At 39.2% G+C, this 12,818-nt stretch overlaps 2 protein-coding genes across 2 annotated transcripts; one reads left to right on the top strand and one right to left on the bottom strand.

Annotated features, from left to right (window-relative positions):
* Positions 1-1,126: 1,126 nt before the first annotated feature.
* Positions 1,127-4,667, top strand: nefmb (neurofilament medium chain b). Its single transcript, XM_059523323.1, has 3 exons — positions 1,127-2,266; positions 2,990-3,114; positions 3,189-4,667. The coding sequence occupies exons 1-3, from the start codon at positions 1,274-1,276 to the stop codon at positions 4,159-4,161; spliced, it is 2,091 nt and encodes a 696-aa protein (XP_059379306.1). The 5' UTR covers positions 1,127-1,273; the 3' UTR covers positions 4,162-4,667.
* Positions 4,668-7,196: 2,529 nt separating this feature from the next.
* Positions 7,197-10,296, bottom strand: neflb (neurofilament light chain b). Its single transcript, XM_059523322.1, has 4 exons — positions 9,039-10,296; positions 8,662-8,786; positions 8,171-8,478; positions 7,197-7,891 (listed from the first exon to the last, which is right to left on the bottom strand). Exons 1-4 carry the CDS (start codon positions 10,062-10,064, stop codon positions 7,644-7,646), a joined length of 1,707 nt encoding a protein of 568 aa, XP_059379305.1. The 5' UTR covers positions 10,065-10,296; the 3' UTR covers positions 7,197-7,643.
* Between the last annotated feature and the right edge of the window lie 2,522 nt (positions 10,297-12,818).

Genomic DNA, 12,818 nt, shown 5'->3' with positions numbered 1-12,818 from the left:
ATGCCTGCTTTGTCTTGGCATGTGCACAGATTCAAGAGTGCCAGTGCCAAGTAAAACAAAAGGTTTTTAGTAATAAGTTAAAGATGTAAATGTTAATATAAATAAATGACAGGTTATAAATATCAAACTCTTGTAAAAACCTTTTGGTCTGTCTTTAATGGTATTTTAACCTTGATGGAACTGCAGTATATACTGGCATTTTTTAATCAGTATATTCATCTATATAAGCTATTTTAAACAAAATTTGCATAATTCTTGTATATTTGTGTATTCAGTATTATGACTGCACAATAATCCTGACTACATGGAATATTTGTACTTAAAAAAAAATATTTGTCACTCATTAATTTTTAAACTAAAAACAGAAACGTTTCTTAAAAACTGTGATCAGATAAAGCATCTAAAATTACATATCATAAACAAAAAAAAAGTGTCACGGGTAAGGTTTTTTTTTTTGTGTGTAGTTCAGCCTGTGATAATCTGTTATATTTTGTTCAATCGCTGTAGAAATCGCATTTTATTTGTATTGCCCTGCATGTGCCATAAACCTGACTTTGCTTATGTTTTCATGCATAAAAATTATAAAGATATTTATAATGAATACAAAGCAAAATTCATGTTTATTGGCAAAGAAAGTTTGCACAAGGAATTTGATTTGGTGGTTTGCTCCAAATGACAGAATCGAGCTAAAGGCAAAATATATGTATTTCTTTTCATTGAATATTGATGGAGCAAATAAATATTTTTTACTCAAAACAGCATTTTAAAATCATTTAAGAGAATGTTTCCTGAGCAGCATATCAGAATGATTTTAAAAGATCATGTGACATTGAAGACTGCAGTAATGATGCTGAAAATCCAGCTTTGCATCACAGGAATTATTTTATATATATATATATATATATATATATACAAATAGAAAATAGAAATATACAAATCATATAAAGGCAATAGCTGCAATAGCATAAGTGATTGAGCAAGTGAAAAAAAATGCAGCAAGTGCACTAAACAAACACGTTTTCACTTTTAAAGATGCACAAAGTCACAGCCTCTTGACCTCACCTTTTGTACAATTTTAAAAGATTTCGACTATTTGGGGGCAATGAGGTGAATTGCTGAACATCCAAACGACCCAAAGTCCTCCTTCAGTCTTCATCGATTTTCTAAGGGGAGGGTTGCTGCTCCTGCCTCGCTGACTAAGTAAGCCGGCGTATAAATACAGCAGGAAAGAACGCAGCAATGCCCACACCACCTATTCACATTCACCATAGACATGATAGGGACCCGCAGAAGAGCTCTGGAAACACGGACTATCCGGCCGCAGTCCTCCACTATGCGCTCCTGGACTAAAAGCAGTCCTCTGTCTTTCAAAAGATCCACAAATGTGGCCGCATCAAGGGTTGCGTTCAGCCACGCCGTGCTCCCGTCTCCGGAAGGGTTCGAGTTGAGCGCGGCACTCAGTGGAGATCCGGTGCGCAGTAACGAGAAGGAGCAGCTCCAGGGGCTCAACGACCGCTTCGCCAGCTACATTGACAAGGTTCGCTTCCTCGAGGAGCAAAACAAGCAGCTGGAGGCTGAGATCCAAGCGCTAAAGCAGCGGAACTTGACACAGTCCATGCAAAGCGACGCGTACGACCGCGAGCTCCAAGACCTGCGCAGCGCCCTGGAGCAGCTCCACAAGGAGAAGGCGCAGGTGCTGCTCGACACAGACCACATGGATGAGGATCTGCAGCGGCTCCGAGAGCGCTACGAAGATGAAGCCAGGCTCCGAGAGCACATCGAGTCTGCAATCCGGGGAATGAAGAAAGACAAAGACGGCTCGCATTTGATGAAACTGGAGCTGGAAAGGAAAGTTCAGGCGCTCGTGGAAGAAATGGACTTCTTGCGGCAGAACCACGAGGAGGAGATCAGCGAGCTTCTGGCTCAGCTTCAAGCCGCGCAGGTGCCGGTGATGGAGATGAGGGACCTCCAGACGACCGACATCACCTCTGCGCTCCGGGAGATCCGCGCGCAGCTGGACGGGCTCTCCTCCAAGAACCTCCAGCAGGCTGAAGACGTGTTCACGTGCCGCTATGCCATGCTGACGGACGCCGCGGAACACAACAAGGATGCTATAAAGTCCATACGGGACGAGATCGCAGACTACCGGCGTCAGATCCAAGCCAAGAACATTGAACTGGAGGCTCTTCGTGGCACCAAAGATTCATTGGAAAGGCAGCTGCATGATGTCGAAGACCGCCACAACAACGACGTTGCTAGTTATCAGGTCAGTTTATAAAAAAAGTGAATACATAAGTTTAACTTAAAAATATTAACTGTATAAATATTAAACTAATGAATAAATGAAATAAAATATATAATTATTATGTATTTTATGCATAGTTTTATTAACATAAAAAAATAATGAATCATAAAATAAATATATTTAAATTCTAAATTATTCAAATGTTCTCTCTTTGTTTAATTATTTTTATGATTAAATCCTGCACTAGTAGTTATAGTATAAGTATGAACACTGTGCAGTTGCGCGTTGCGCAAGCCACTTGAAATAATGTTATCGGACGCGTTTATGCTATTTCATGATATGAGGATAATGTTTTGTTCTTAGGGTGTATTTAAAGGCACGTGGCTGTTCTGTAAAACATAGAATGGCCCAAAAATGCTGCATACGAGGTTTTGAAACGCAGCCATTATTTCACAGGTGGTTTGCGCACTGCGTGCGTAATCATGCGTAACGAGCAGTGCCCATAAATCCGTTTTAACTAGCGCTGATTTCACTTCAGTGGCCTGCTGGGTTAATTTGAGCCAGATCAGTCAGAATTTATTAAACAAGTCATACAACGGATGTAGGGTGCTACATTGGACACAAGGAAAGCATTTACACCCAAAATGAATACTTTTAGAAATGTGGTTGTTTATTAAAAATTGTTTAACAAAATGTACAGATTATTTTAGTCATGAATGAAGTTAATTGCATCTGTTTCAACAGGAAATGATTCACCAACTGGAAAATGATCTGAAGGGAACAAAATGGGAAATGACTCGTCATCTTCGAGAATACCAGGATCTGCTTAATGTCAAGATGGCACTGGATGCTGAAATAGCAGCTTACAGGTAGAGTTGTGCACCTTGTTGCTTTTTTGCATGTCATTCATTTAATTAATGACAATTTTCTCACTCAAATGCAGGAAACTGCTGGAGGGTGAGGAGACGCGCTTCCATGCGGTCTCTGGAAGTATTCCAAGCCCTGCTTTTGCTTACAGCCAGCCTAAAATCTCGAAAGTCAAACAAAAAATAGTGGAGGAGATCATTGAGGAGACCAAAGGAGAGAGCGACCTCGATGATGATCTGGCAGAGGTGGCTAAAGAAGTGGCGGAAGAAGCTGGTGAGGGTGAAAAGGAGGAAGAGATTGTCACCGCCAGTGAGGCCAAAGTGAGTTCTGCTGCTCCTGAGGGCGAAGAAGAGGAGGAGGCAGAGGGAGGAGATGAGGAAGAAACAGCAGAAGAGGGAGAAGCTGCTGAGGAGGATGAGAAAGAAGAGGAAGAGGAAGCAGAAGAGGGGGAAGAAGGTGAGGAGGAAGAGGAACAACAAGTGGAAGTGATTGAGAAAACAGAACTGTGTGGTGATAAATCTCCAACAGGCAGTGAAGGAAAGAAAGAGGAGGAGGAGGGTGGTGAAGAACAAGAGGCAGAAAGTAAAGAGGAAACCAAAGATGAGGAGGAGGAGAAAGAAGAAGCTGAGGAAAAAGATGATGAAAAAGAGGAGACCAAATCCGAAGGAGATGAAGAGAAGGAAGACAAATCTGGAGGAGAGGAAACAAAGGCTGATTCAGAGAAGAGTGACAAAAAAAGTGATTCAGAAGAAGAGCAGACGAAATCACCAGAAAAGGAGAAACCAGAAAGCCCAGTAGAAGAAAAGCGGCAAGAAAAAGAAGAAGTTGTTCCCAACGGAGACCAGACGAGCCCGGCCGAAGAAGAAGCCAGTCCGAAAGAAGAGCTCCAAACCAGAACAGTGGAAACCATCACCAATGGAGACAAGGAGAGCAAACCTGACACAGAGAAAGAGAAGAAACCAGAGGAAGAGTCTCAGGAGATAAAGAAAGTCACCAAAAAAGTGGAGAAAGTCAGTCCCCAAGCAAAGGAAATCAAAGGAAAAGACTGATGGAAATTACTTTGACAGGGAATTAGATTTAATCAATTGTTAGAAATAATTCTATTTGGTGCAAATGTCATTTGATGCAGCTAGCAAAAATAATTGCATGCCTGTTAATGATTGACTTGCATGTGTGGTCTGGAGGGATGTACTGAGCCATGCTGAGCCGACGCGTCTGAAACAGTAACTATAGTGCGTTTGAATTCAAGTACAAGTACATTTATGCTGCTAATGAGTTTAACGATAAGAGAAGTACTTCAGCGGTTGTTTGGCAACAATGGTGCTAAAATATCATGATTCGCAGGTGCACTTTGAGCTGAATCTCCATTTCATTATTTAAAATGATATGTCTTTCTAATATACTTCTTGCCTTAAGACATAATGCACTGACTCAATGATAAGACTCGGTTTGCTAACATGAAACATAACAGCTGTTAACAATAATACTGTGAAAGCTAAAGGTGCTGCTCTTTGCAATATCACCACAATCAATAAAAGCTCAAGTCCATACAAAACTCCTAGTGTGTATGAATTTATACTGTGCTGTTTCCAAATTTGGGGTTGATTTTTGTAAAGAGCTATGCCTCTTATGCTCATCAAGGCTGAGTTTAACAGTAAAATGCAGTTTAAAGTCAATGTTTAAATTTGAATATTTTTTAAAATGTAATTTATTCCTGTGATACAAAGCTGAATTTTCAGCATCATTACTCTAGTCTTCAGTGTCACATGATTCTAGTTATAACTAAAACCATTACAAAAACAATTCCATTTCTTGAAATAAAATAAATGAAAACAGAAAAAAAAAAAAAAAAAAAAAAAAAAAATATATATATATATATATATATATTATTTCAGCTATTGCCAAAGCAATATTTCTTATTTATTTATTTTAACTTTTTTGTCTAACCAATAAATAAAAAAATATGAAAAACGATATAGACATTAATTGAAAAAAACCTAATAAATGCCATTTACTTCCAGATTTTTTTATTAAATAAAGTTGTAAAAAATGCATTTATTTTAATTGAAATTTGTAACATTATAAATGTCTTAATTGTCACGTGTTATCAATTGAATGCATCCTCGCTGAATAAAAGTATTAATTTCACTGAATAAAAAAACAAATAGCACAAAGAATATCACAAAAATCAAGGTAATTTCCTCTTGAAAAGTTCACGTCTTAATCCTTAACATTTATATTGTATCACACAAAGTTACCTGCATCCCACAATTCACAATATTGCATGTCTTACTGCTTTCATAAAATGCTTCACGAATAATAAAAATATTAAGATTACAGTTTTCTTTAAAAAAGATTATGTTTCCATTAGAAGATAAAGGCCTTGATATGTAAACTAAGATTCATAGTTGGCAATAAAACCTTCCTTTTTTCTATATGGGCAAATGCAAAGAATGACAGCTAGACCAAAAAGGTGAAGCATGACTAATTTCACAAATATTTCATTACAGCATGGACATTAATCACATTTTTCTTCTCAAACGAGATCACTCTCTATCCCTCTCCATTAGTGTTACTAGACCAAAGTGTATAGTTCTCAATTAGGATAATGGAGAACATGTGCTGCAATGGCTTATTAGCTTGAGGCAAGTGCTCTGGATCATCAGGTAACTGAGTTTGTCGCTGAGGGGGCAGTAATTGGATTCGCAAGCTTAAAAACACTAATTCAGCAATGTAAACATTAAATCAATACAGATTTGTGCTGATCACCGGGTCTGGCTTGGGATCACAACTGGGGTTACTTCATTTGGCTGACACTTATAGTGCACAATGGTGATAGCTCATGGTTGAACTATAATAGGGTCGTTCAGACTTACAACTTTCAGGGGAATGGGGGGGATCAAAATCTGTGCTTTCTGTGGATTCTGCTCTGTGCTGTTGTTCAAGTGCTGAATGTGCACAAAATTGTCACATGGCACCACTCTAGTGAATCACTCCAACTGAGCTCTGAGGTTTCTTGCATTATATTGATTGCAGCTGTCATGAATAAATAATCAATGCACAGCGCTGTACTGGAGTTGATGGCTGCATACTAGCAGTATATATATATTGTGTGCAGTATGGACATTTTCTGTATGCATTAAATTCATGGATTACCTCAAATGCACAACAAACAACAGAGTACACTGTGTGGGATACCGTATCCCACAATGCATTGTGCTCAACCTTTCATTTCCGGCATTACGAATAAACCGAAAGCTATTTTTCTGAATTTGCAGTAATAGTTCCATCCAAGAGGTAGATGAGTTTGTTTCTTCAATCTTCACTGGAACATTTTTTGGAGAAATTTAGCATTGCATCACTTGCTCACCAGTAATCCATCGCCTTCTGGCCAAAAACCAGTCCATAATCTACAATAACACATCCTCCAGTGAAAAAACCCATCCCCTGTTGTCCTTTCACATCAAAATCCAGAATTTATTTAGGACTGTTTTGGCTTGTAAATAGTGCTTGATCTGTGAATATTTCTCTCCTGATTCAAACAAAATGGCTTTTTACCTGGAGAAAGCAATATCATGGAGAGAGGAACACCTTAACCATGGATTTGTTTTATTACAAACATGCAACTTTTCCATTTTCCAAGATGTTAATTGATGGACTGGAGTTTTGTGGATTATTGTGATGTTTTTATCATCTGTTTGGCCTCTCATTCTGACGGCACCCATTAATTGCAAAGCATCCATTGGTGAGCAAGTGATGTAATGCTACATTTCTCCAAACCTGTTCAGATGAAGAAAAAAACTAATCTACATCTTGGATGGCCTGAAGGTGAGTACATTTTAGCAAATTTTCAAGTTTTGGTGACTTATTCCTTTAATCAATGAGCTTGGACCTTACACACAATTTGACAAAAATAGAAAGTAACCATCTTCTAAGATAAAACCTAGACGCTACTCAATGAATTATGCTGCATGCCACATAACTAAATTTGTTTCACATAATACCGTAGCATACAGTTTAGACTGCACAGTTAGCATAAGCAGAAAAACAACAACAACAACTCAGTAATGCACGTTAATGCAAGTTAATGAGGTGTCAAGTTTTTATTGGTAGGCAATGAGCCTTTCTTTGAGGATCTGGCCTAAGGCATTTTGATTACTTGTGTTATCATAGGCAGTTGATAGTGTGATTAATGCTGAAGGCATACTGACACAATGCTCAATGAAAATTATTTGCATTCAATAAATAACACGACAATCAAACCAACACAAGCAACCTGCAATCACAACTTTCCTGCCAAGCGCAAGTGTAAAGCATATGTTCATGATAAGCTACTCTGGCTTTGGCCGATCTCTGTGGTTGCATTCATTATTATCGTTTGTGTACATTATGGTTTGCTTTTAATTTGAACTGAAAATAAAATTGAGTATAGGGACACAGTGAAGTTGTCATTGAGATGTCTGCATATGTGAGATAAATGCACGAGGTTTGATCACCTCCAGATAGCACCAGGGGGTTCAGTCCAATGTGTTTACTTCTCTTTTTGCTTGACTTTCTCATCTTTACTCTCTTTCTCCTCTCCTCCTTTCTTTTGCTCCTCTTCTTTTTCAGCGTCATCCTTCTCTTCTTTAACTTCACCTTCTTCTTGATCACCTTCTTCACCCTCTCCTTCTTCCTCTTTCTCTGCCTCTTCTCCTCCTTCCTTTTCCTCTGCTTCTTTTTCTTCTTCCTCTTCCTGTTCTCCTTCATCCTCACCTTCATCCTCTCCTCCCTCTTCACCTGTAAAAGAGACAACAGGGTACAAATGTCACCAGTGCAGTAGGGCTGGGTGCTACAAAAATTATATTTAGTATTTTGGTGACATTATGTTAAATACCATAAAGATCTAGTTAGAATCAACTTTTCTCGCTAAATAAAGAGAAACATTAAAAAAAAAACAAAGAAGGGAAAAAAGTTATGAAAATGTTTTGTTAAAAAATATAAATTTATATGCACCAATATGCAATAATAAATTAACAGCAATTAACTGTACACGATATATAAACAAATGATTTTCACCCTCTTCTTCTTCTGCCTCTTTTTCTTCTTCCTCCTCCTTCTTCTCACCCTCCTCCTCCTCCTCTTCCTCCTCTGGACTTGCCCTAGCCTCCTGCGCCTTGCTGGCTTCAATGATTTCATCCGGTGTGGCAGAGTAGCTCATCAGTCTGCTTCCCAGAAGGTAGGGGGCGCCAGAGGACAGACTGGCCTGAACAGAGAACACAGGACGACCGAAAGAAGGAGTGGCGGAGATGGAGGGAGAAAAAACACTGGAGATACCGCCAATACCGCCCACATTGAAGCGTGTTTCTTCTCCTTCTAGAAGCTTCCTGTTAGAATGTAAATAAACTTTATATTTAAGGATGTAAAGAAATACTTGAGTTTAGGGTTGATCAAATGTAATAAATGTAAAACCCTTAGTGATTGACCAGTTTTCATATTTTTGTATTGCCTTGGTTATATAGGCTATACATCTCAATTGCAAAAAATTTTACATAATAGATATTACTAACCTGTAAGCAGCTATCTCAATCTCCAAGGCCATTTTCACATTGAGAAGGTCCTGATATTCTTTGAGGTAATGGGCCATTTCACTCTTCATGGTCCTTAGCTCATTCTCTATGTCACTGATGGTATCCTGTCCAGACAGAAAGAAAAAAGAAAAAAGTTTAGATTTTTGTATAAAACAGTGCAGATGTAGTGAAGTATTGCGGTATTAAGTCTTCCTGTATCTGAAACAGTAGAGCATAACACTAAAAGTGCCAAGACCACGGGTTCAATTCCCAGGAAAAACAAGAACTAATCAAATGTGTACTTTGAATGCAATGTAAGCCACTTTGGATATAAGCATCTGCCAAATGTGTATTGTTCATGTAGTTATCATTCTGACCTGTAGGGCGGCGATCTCTGCACTCTGTCTCTCCTCAACCTCTTGCAGTTGTTGCTCAAGTGCTTGGTTCAAGCCCTGGCATGCTTCGATCTCCAGGTCTTGCTCTTTTAGCAGGCGACGGTACTCCCCAGCCTCGTCTTTAGCGGTGCGGATGTTCTCAGTGTGTTTGGCCGTGTCCCCCGCCATGGTGCTCACCTTTCCATGGAACCACTGCTCCGCAGCCTGGATGTTCTGCTGCGCCATGTGCTCATACTGACCTCGGATATCTCGGAGAGCTACCGAGAGGTCCGGTTTGGCCACTTCCATCTCAACAGACATCTGGGCGCTGTATTGCACCTGGGTTTGGAGTTCGCCAATTTCGCTTTCATGGAGCTTCTTGAGGAAAGCCAGCTCATCCAGCAGAGTATCAGCCCTTTTTTCGAGCTCAGCGCAGGCCAACGTCGCATTATCTGCCCCTATCCTGGCATCCACCATCTGTCTTTCGGCTTCTTCACGGGCCAGGACTTCTTCTTCGTAGCGACTCTGCAAGGCCTTGAGCGCCTCTTCCAGTTGGTCCTGCCTTTCTTGAGCCGCTTGGTGCTCTCTATGGGCCTCGTCTACCGCTGCACGGAGTTCCCTCGCCTCTTGCTCATACAACCCCCTGAGACGGGAGGGTTCACAGTGCCTCTGGCGCAACAAGAGCAGCTCTGCTTCCAGGGCACGGTTCTGGAGCTCCAGGCCATGTACGTGCTCAATGAAGCCGGCAAAGCGGTCATTAAGGTCCTGAAGTTGAGCCCTTTCCTGCGTCCGCACTGTTTTGAACTCTGAGCTCAGCTGTGAGGCCTGGCTCAGTTCCAGATCTGGTGATGCAGCAGAACGCTGTAGACCTGCTGAGGAGGACAGTACTGAAGTACGGGATGGAGATGAATATGTCGAATAGACAGAGCGAGAGCGACTACTTCCTTCACTGAAGGGCGTCATGCTGTGCATCATCACCCTCCTCCGCTGCACAGATGGGAGATAGGGGTTGTAACTCAAGGAGCTCATGTTTGTCGAAGAGAGAAGAGAGCAGAGATGGTTTCCGCAGTGCGGCTGCTGCTGTGGAGAGAGGTCTGTGAGGATGCAGCCCCACTGGCAGGGCTTTTTATAGCAGCCAGCGAGACTGACGCAGAGCTTTTTACTGACAGCATAAATCGATTACCTTCAGTTCGGGCTGGGTTGGGATCTTGGGGAGTGGAGGAGCAAATTACAGAAATGGACCGGCAATACGAGAACGAGAAGGTGAGCAAAGCAAAAAGGATAATGAAGAAAAAAAGATCCTGAGCTTGAAAAACAGTTCAGATGCAGCAGGCAGAAGACAAAGCTGATGTTTAAAAACAAGTTTATTGAATATTTGTATTGTCTAAGCTCAATCTGACCAGAAACAAATTCAAGCAAAAAATTATATATATATATATATATATATATATATATATATATATATATATAGTCTTCTTTAAATAAAAAAAAAAGACTTACTTGCCCTAAACTTCTGAACTGTGATAGATGCATGTCTGTAAAAGATATTAAGCATTACCATTATTTTATCTCTTTTTTCAAAATAATTTTTTTGTTAGTTTTTTTTTTGCCCACTGTCACTCAATCATATAGATTTACCGCCCTTACAATCTGAACATACAAGTTTATATAATATAAACTTTCTATTAAATATCATTTGCTGAAAATTAGCATTGCAGGTTCAGTAAAATAGATAAAGTAAAAGAAATAAAGCGTTCCTACAGTTTCGTAATTACTAGTTATTTTTGGTAATAATAGGAGGTTTTTCAACCCTGAAAGAAACACTGAACCATAAACTGCAAACCCAGCGAGTGGTTCGGTGAACGTGGTGATGAATGTATATATGTTTGTGAGTGTGTGGGTCAGAAATATTGTAGAAGGACACAGTGCCGGCCAGCCTGTCCAGATACACTGCTACTCTACTTGAGGGTTTTGACAGGAATGTTTTTTGTTGTTGTGCCAGGCTCTATATCCATCAGGAGTACAGAAAAGATTGCAGGACATATCATTCCACCCAAACCACCAGTCACTCTGTCTTTTCTTTCCTTTATTTGTTACTGCAACATAAGTCCCCACCCGCCCCACTCCATTTAACCTCCCATTAACAGCGCTCAGACAGAATTTTTCTACACAGAACCTGCTCCTGGTGCTCGTGTAGCATTTTTTTTAGGTTGGCCTAGTCTAGTATTCAAGAAACATTATACAGTTTTTGTTTAATATTTGATGACTAAATTGAATTTCTGTATTGTTCACTGCACAAATTAGATATGCTTCAAAGGCTATTCAGTTAAGAGCACTGAGTGATTATATCTTTTTCTTTTGTTGTCTGATTAAAGTGCCCCGATTATGCCATTTTTAATATTTCCTTTCATGCATTGTATAATATAGCTGTACGTGAATGTAAACGATCTGCACAGTTGATATAATATATATATATATAGGTCATAATCTGCACATCTGTGGGCTGCTCTCCCGATTCAGTGTAAGATATATCTGATGAAAAATTCACTGAAATGCTAAATCTCGTTTTTCTGTAGGTGTCTGTAGGTCTACTTGTCACTCCTTTTTAACATCTAATTAATATTAACTATGTTTACTGGAATTTTTCTAAAGCAGCTAAACAAATTTTTGCTATCTGTCATCTGTAGCCTATGTTACATATAAAGACATTCATTACTACAGTGACAACACGTCCGTAATATTGCTGCGGAAATAAAACCATTCACTACCACTGAGGTCAAATATGATAATCACGTTATTTGCCGAGACTGAAGTTCAAGAAACAAACAAAAAAAAACTAATTTCTTATTTGGTCTGTGCCATGTTAATGATTTGTTGCATAATATGAACAAATCTCAATGTTTGATTCAAAGGAGATTCTTGTTTATTTTCATACAATAAACAATTTTAGGATTGCTTCATGTCACCACTTGGCTCTGAAGTGAAATCAGTTAAACAAGTCACTGAATGAATCTTTTGGTGAACATATCTAAGATTCAAAAGAGTCATGGGCTGAACCAAAAGCCTATATTTGATCATGCACCCACACACTATATCAATAGACTATATAAATATCATTATACCATGGTATATTAGGATGAAATCCGTGGTATTTAATTTCATTATCTATGAGTAGAAACCTCAAAACCAAGATGAACCCACAAAAGACAAAGATAAAAATTTGAAGACATCCAACAAAACAAAACAGCTTCCAACTATATTTACACAATATACAATGCAAGAGATTCAAACATTTCTTCAATGCCCCGGCAAAGTTGATCTTCTTAAGGCACATCAAGTACATCACATAAATGATTATGCAAAAATGGAGGCTGATTCCAATTATCTTAAAAATAAACACACAACACACCAAAATGATTCAAAGTACATATGGAAGCGAAGCTGTACATGATATTTAAGATTTAACTGTAAACAATTACCATATTTTCCGGACTATAAGTCGCACTTTTTTTCATAGTTTGGCTGGTCCTGCGACTTATAGACAGGTGCGACTTATTTATCAAAATTAATTTGACATGAACCAAGAGAAATGAACTAAGAGACATGAACCAAGAGAAAACATTACCGTCTCCAGCCGCGAGAGGGCGCTCTATGCTGCTCAGTGCTCCTGTAGTCTACACTGAAGACATAGAGCGCCCTCTCGCGGCTGTAGACGGTAATGTTTTCTCTTGGTTCTAAATAAATGCTACTTATATATGTTTTTTTCCTCATCATGACGTATTT

Source organism: Carassius carassius, chromosome 34, assembly GCF_963082965.1.
Source record: "Carassius carassius chromosome 34, fCarCar2.1, whole genome shotgun sequence".
Lineage (NCBI taxonomy): Eukaryota > Metazoa > Chordata > Actinopteri > Cypriniformes > Cyprinidae > Carassius > Carassius carassius.
Note: the sequence above shows the minus strand (reverse complement) of the source record. Positions and strands in the feature narration are given on the sequence as shown.

Bases quoted from the DNA above. Each gene is read 5' to 3' on its own strand.
- nefmb (XM_059523323.1), top strand. From the start codon at position 1,274: ATGATAGGGACCCGCAGAAGAGCTCTGGAAACACGGACTATCCGGCCG. The intron at 2,267-2,989 runs GTCAGTTTATAA...CTGTTTCAACAG, and splicing joins ACGACGTTGCTAGTTATCAG to GAAATGATTCACCAACTGGA. The intron at 3,115-3,188 runs GTAGAGTTGTGC...ACTCAAATGCAG, and splicing joins GCTGAAATAGCAGCTTACAG to GAAACTGCTGGAGGGTGAGG.
- neflb (XM_059523322.1), bottom strand. From the start codon at position 10,064: ATGAGCTCCTTGAGTTACAACCCCTATCTCCCATCTGTGCAGCGGAGG. The intron at 8,479-8,661 runs GTTAGTAATATC...ACATTCTAACAG, and splicing joins ATTGAGATAGCTGCTTACAG to GAAGCTTCTAGAAGGAGAAG. The intron at 7,892-8,170 runs GTGAAAATCATT...TCTCTTTTACAG, and splicing joins AGAGGCAGAAGAAGAAGAGG to GTGAAGAGGGAGGAGAGGAT.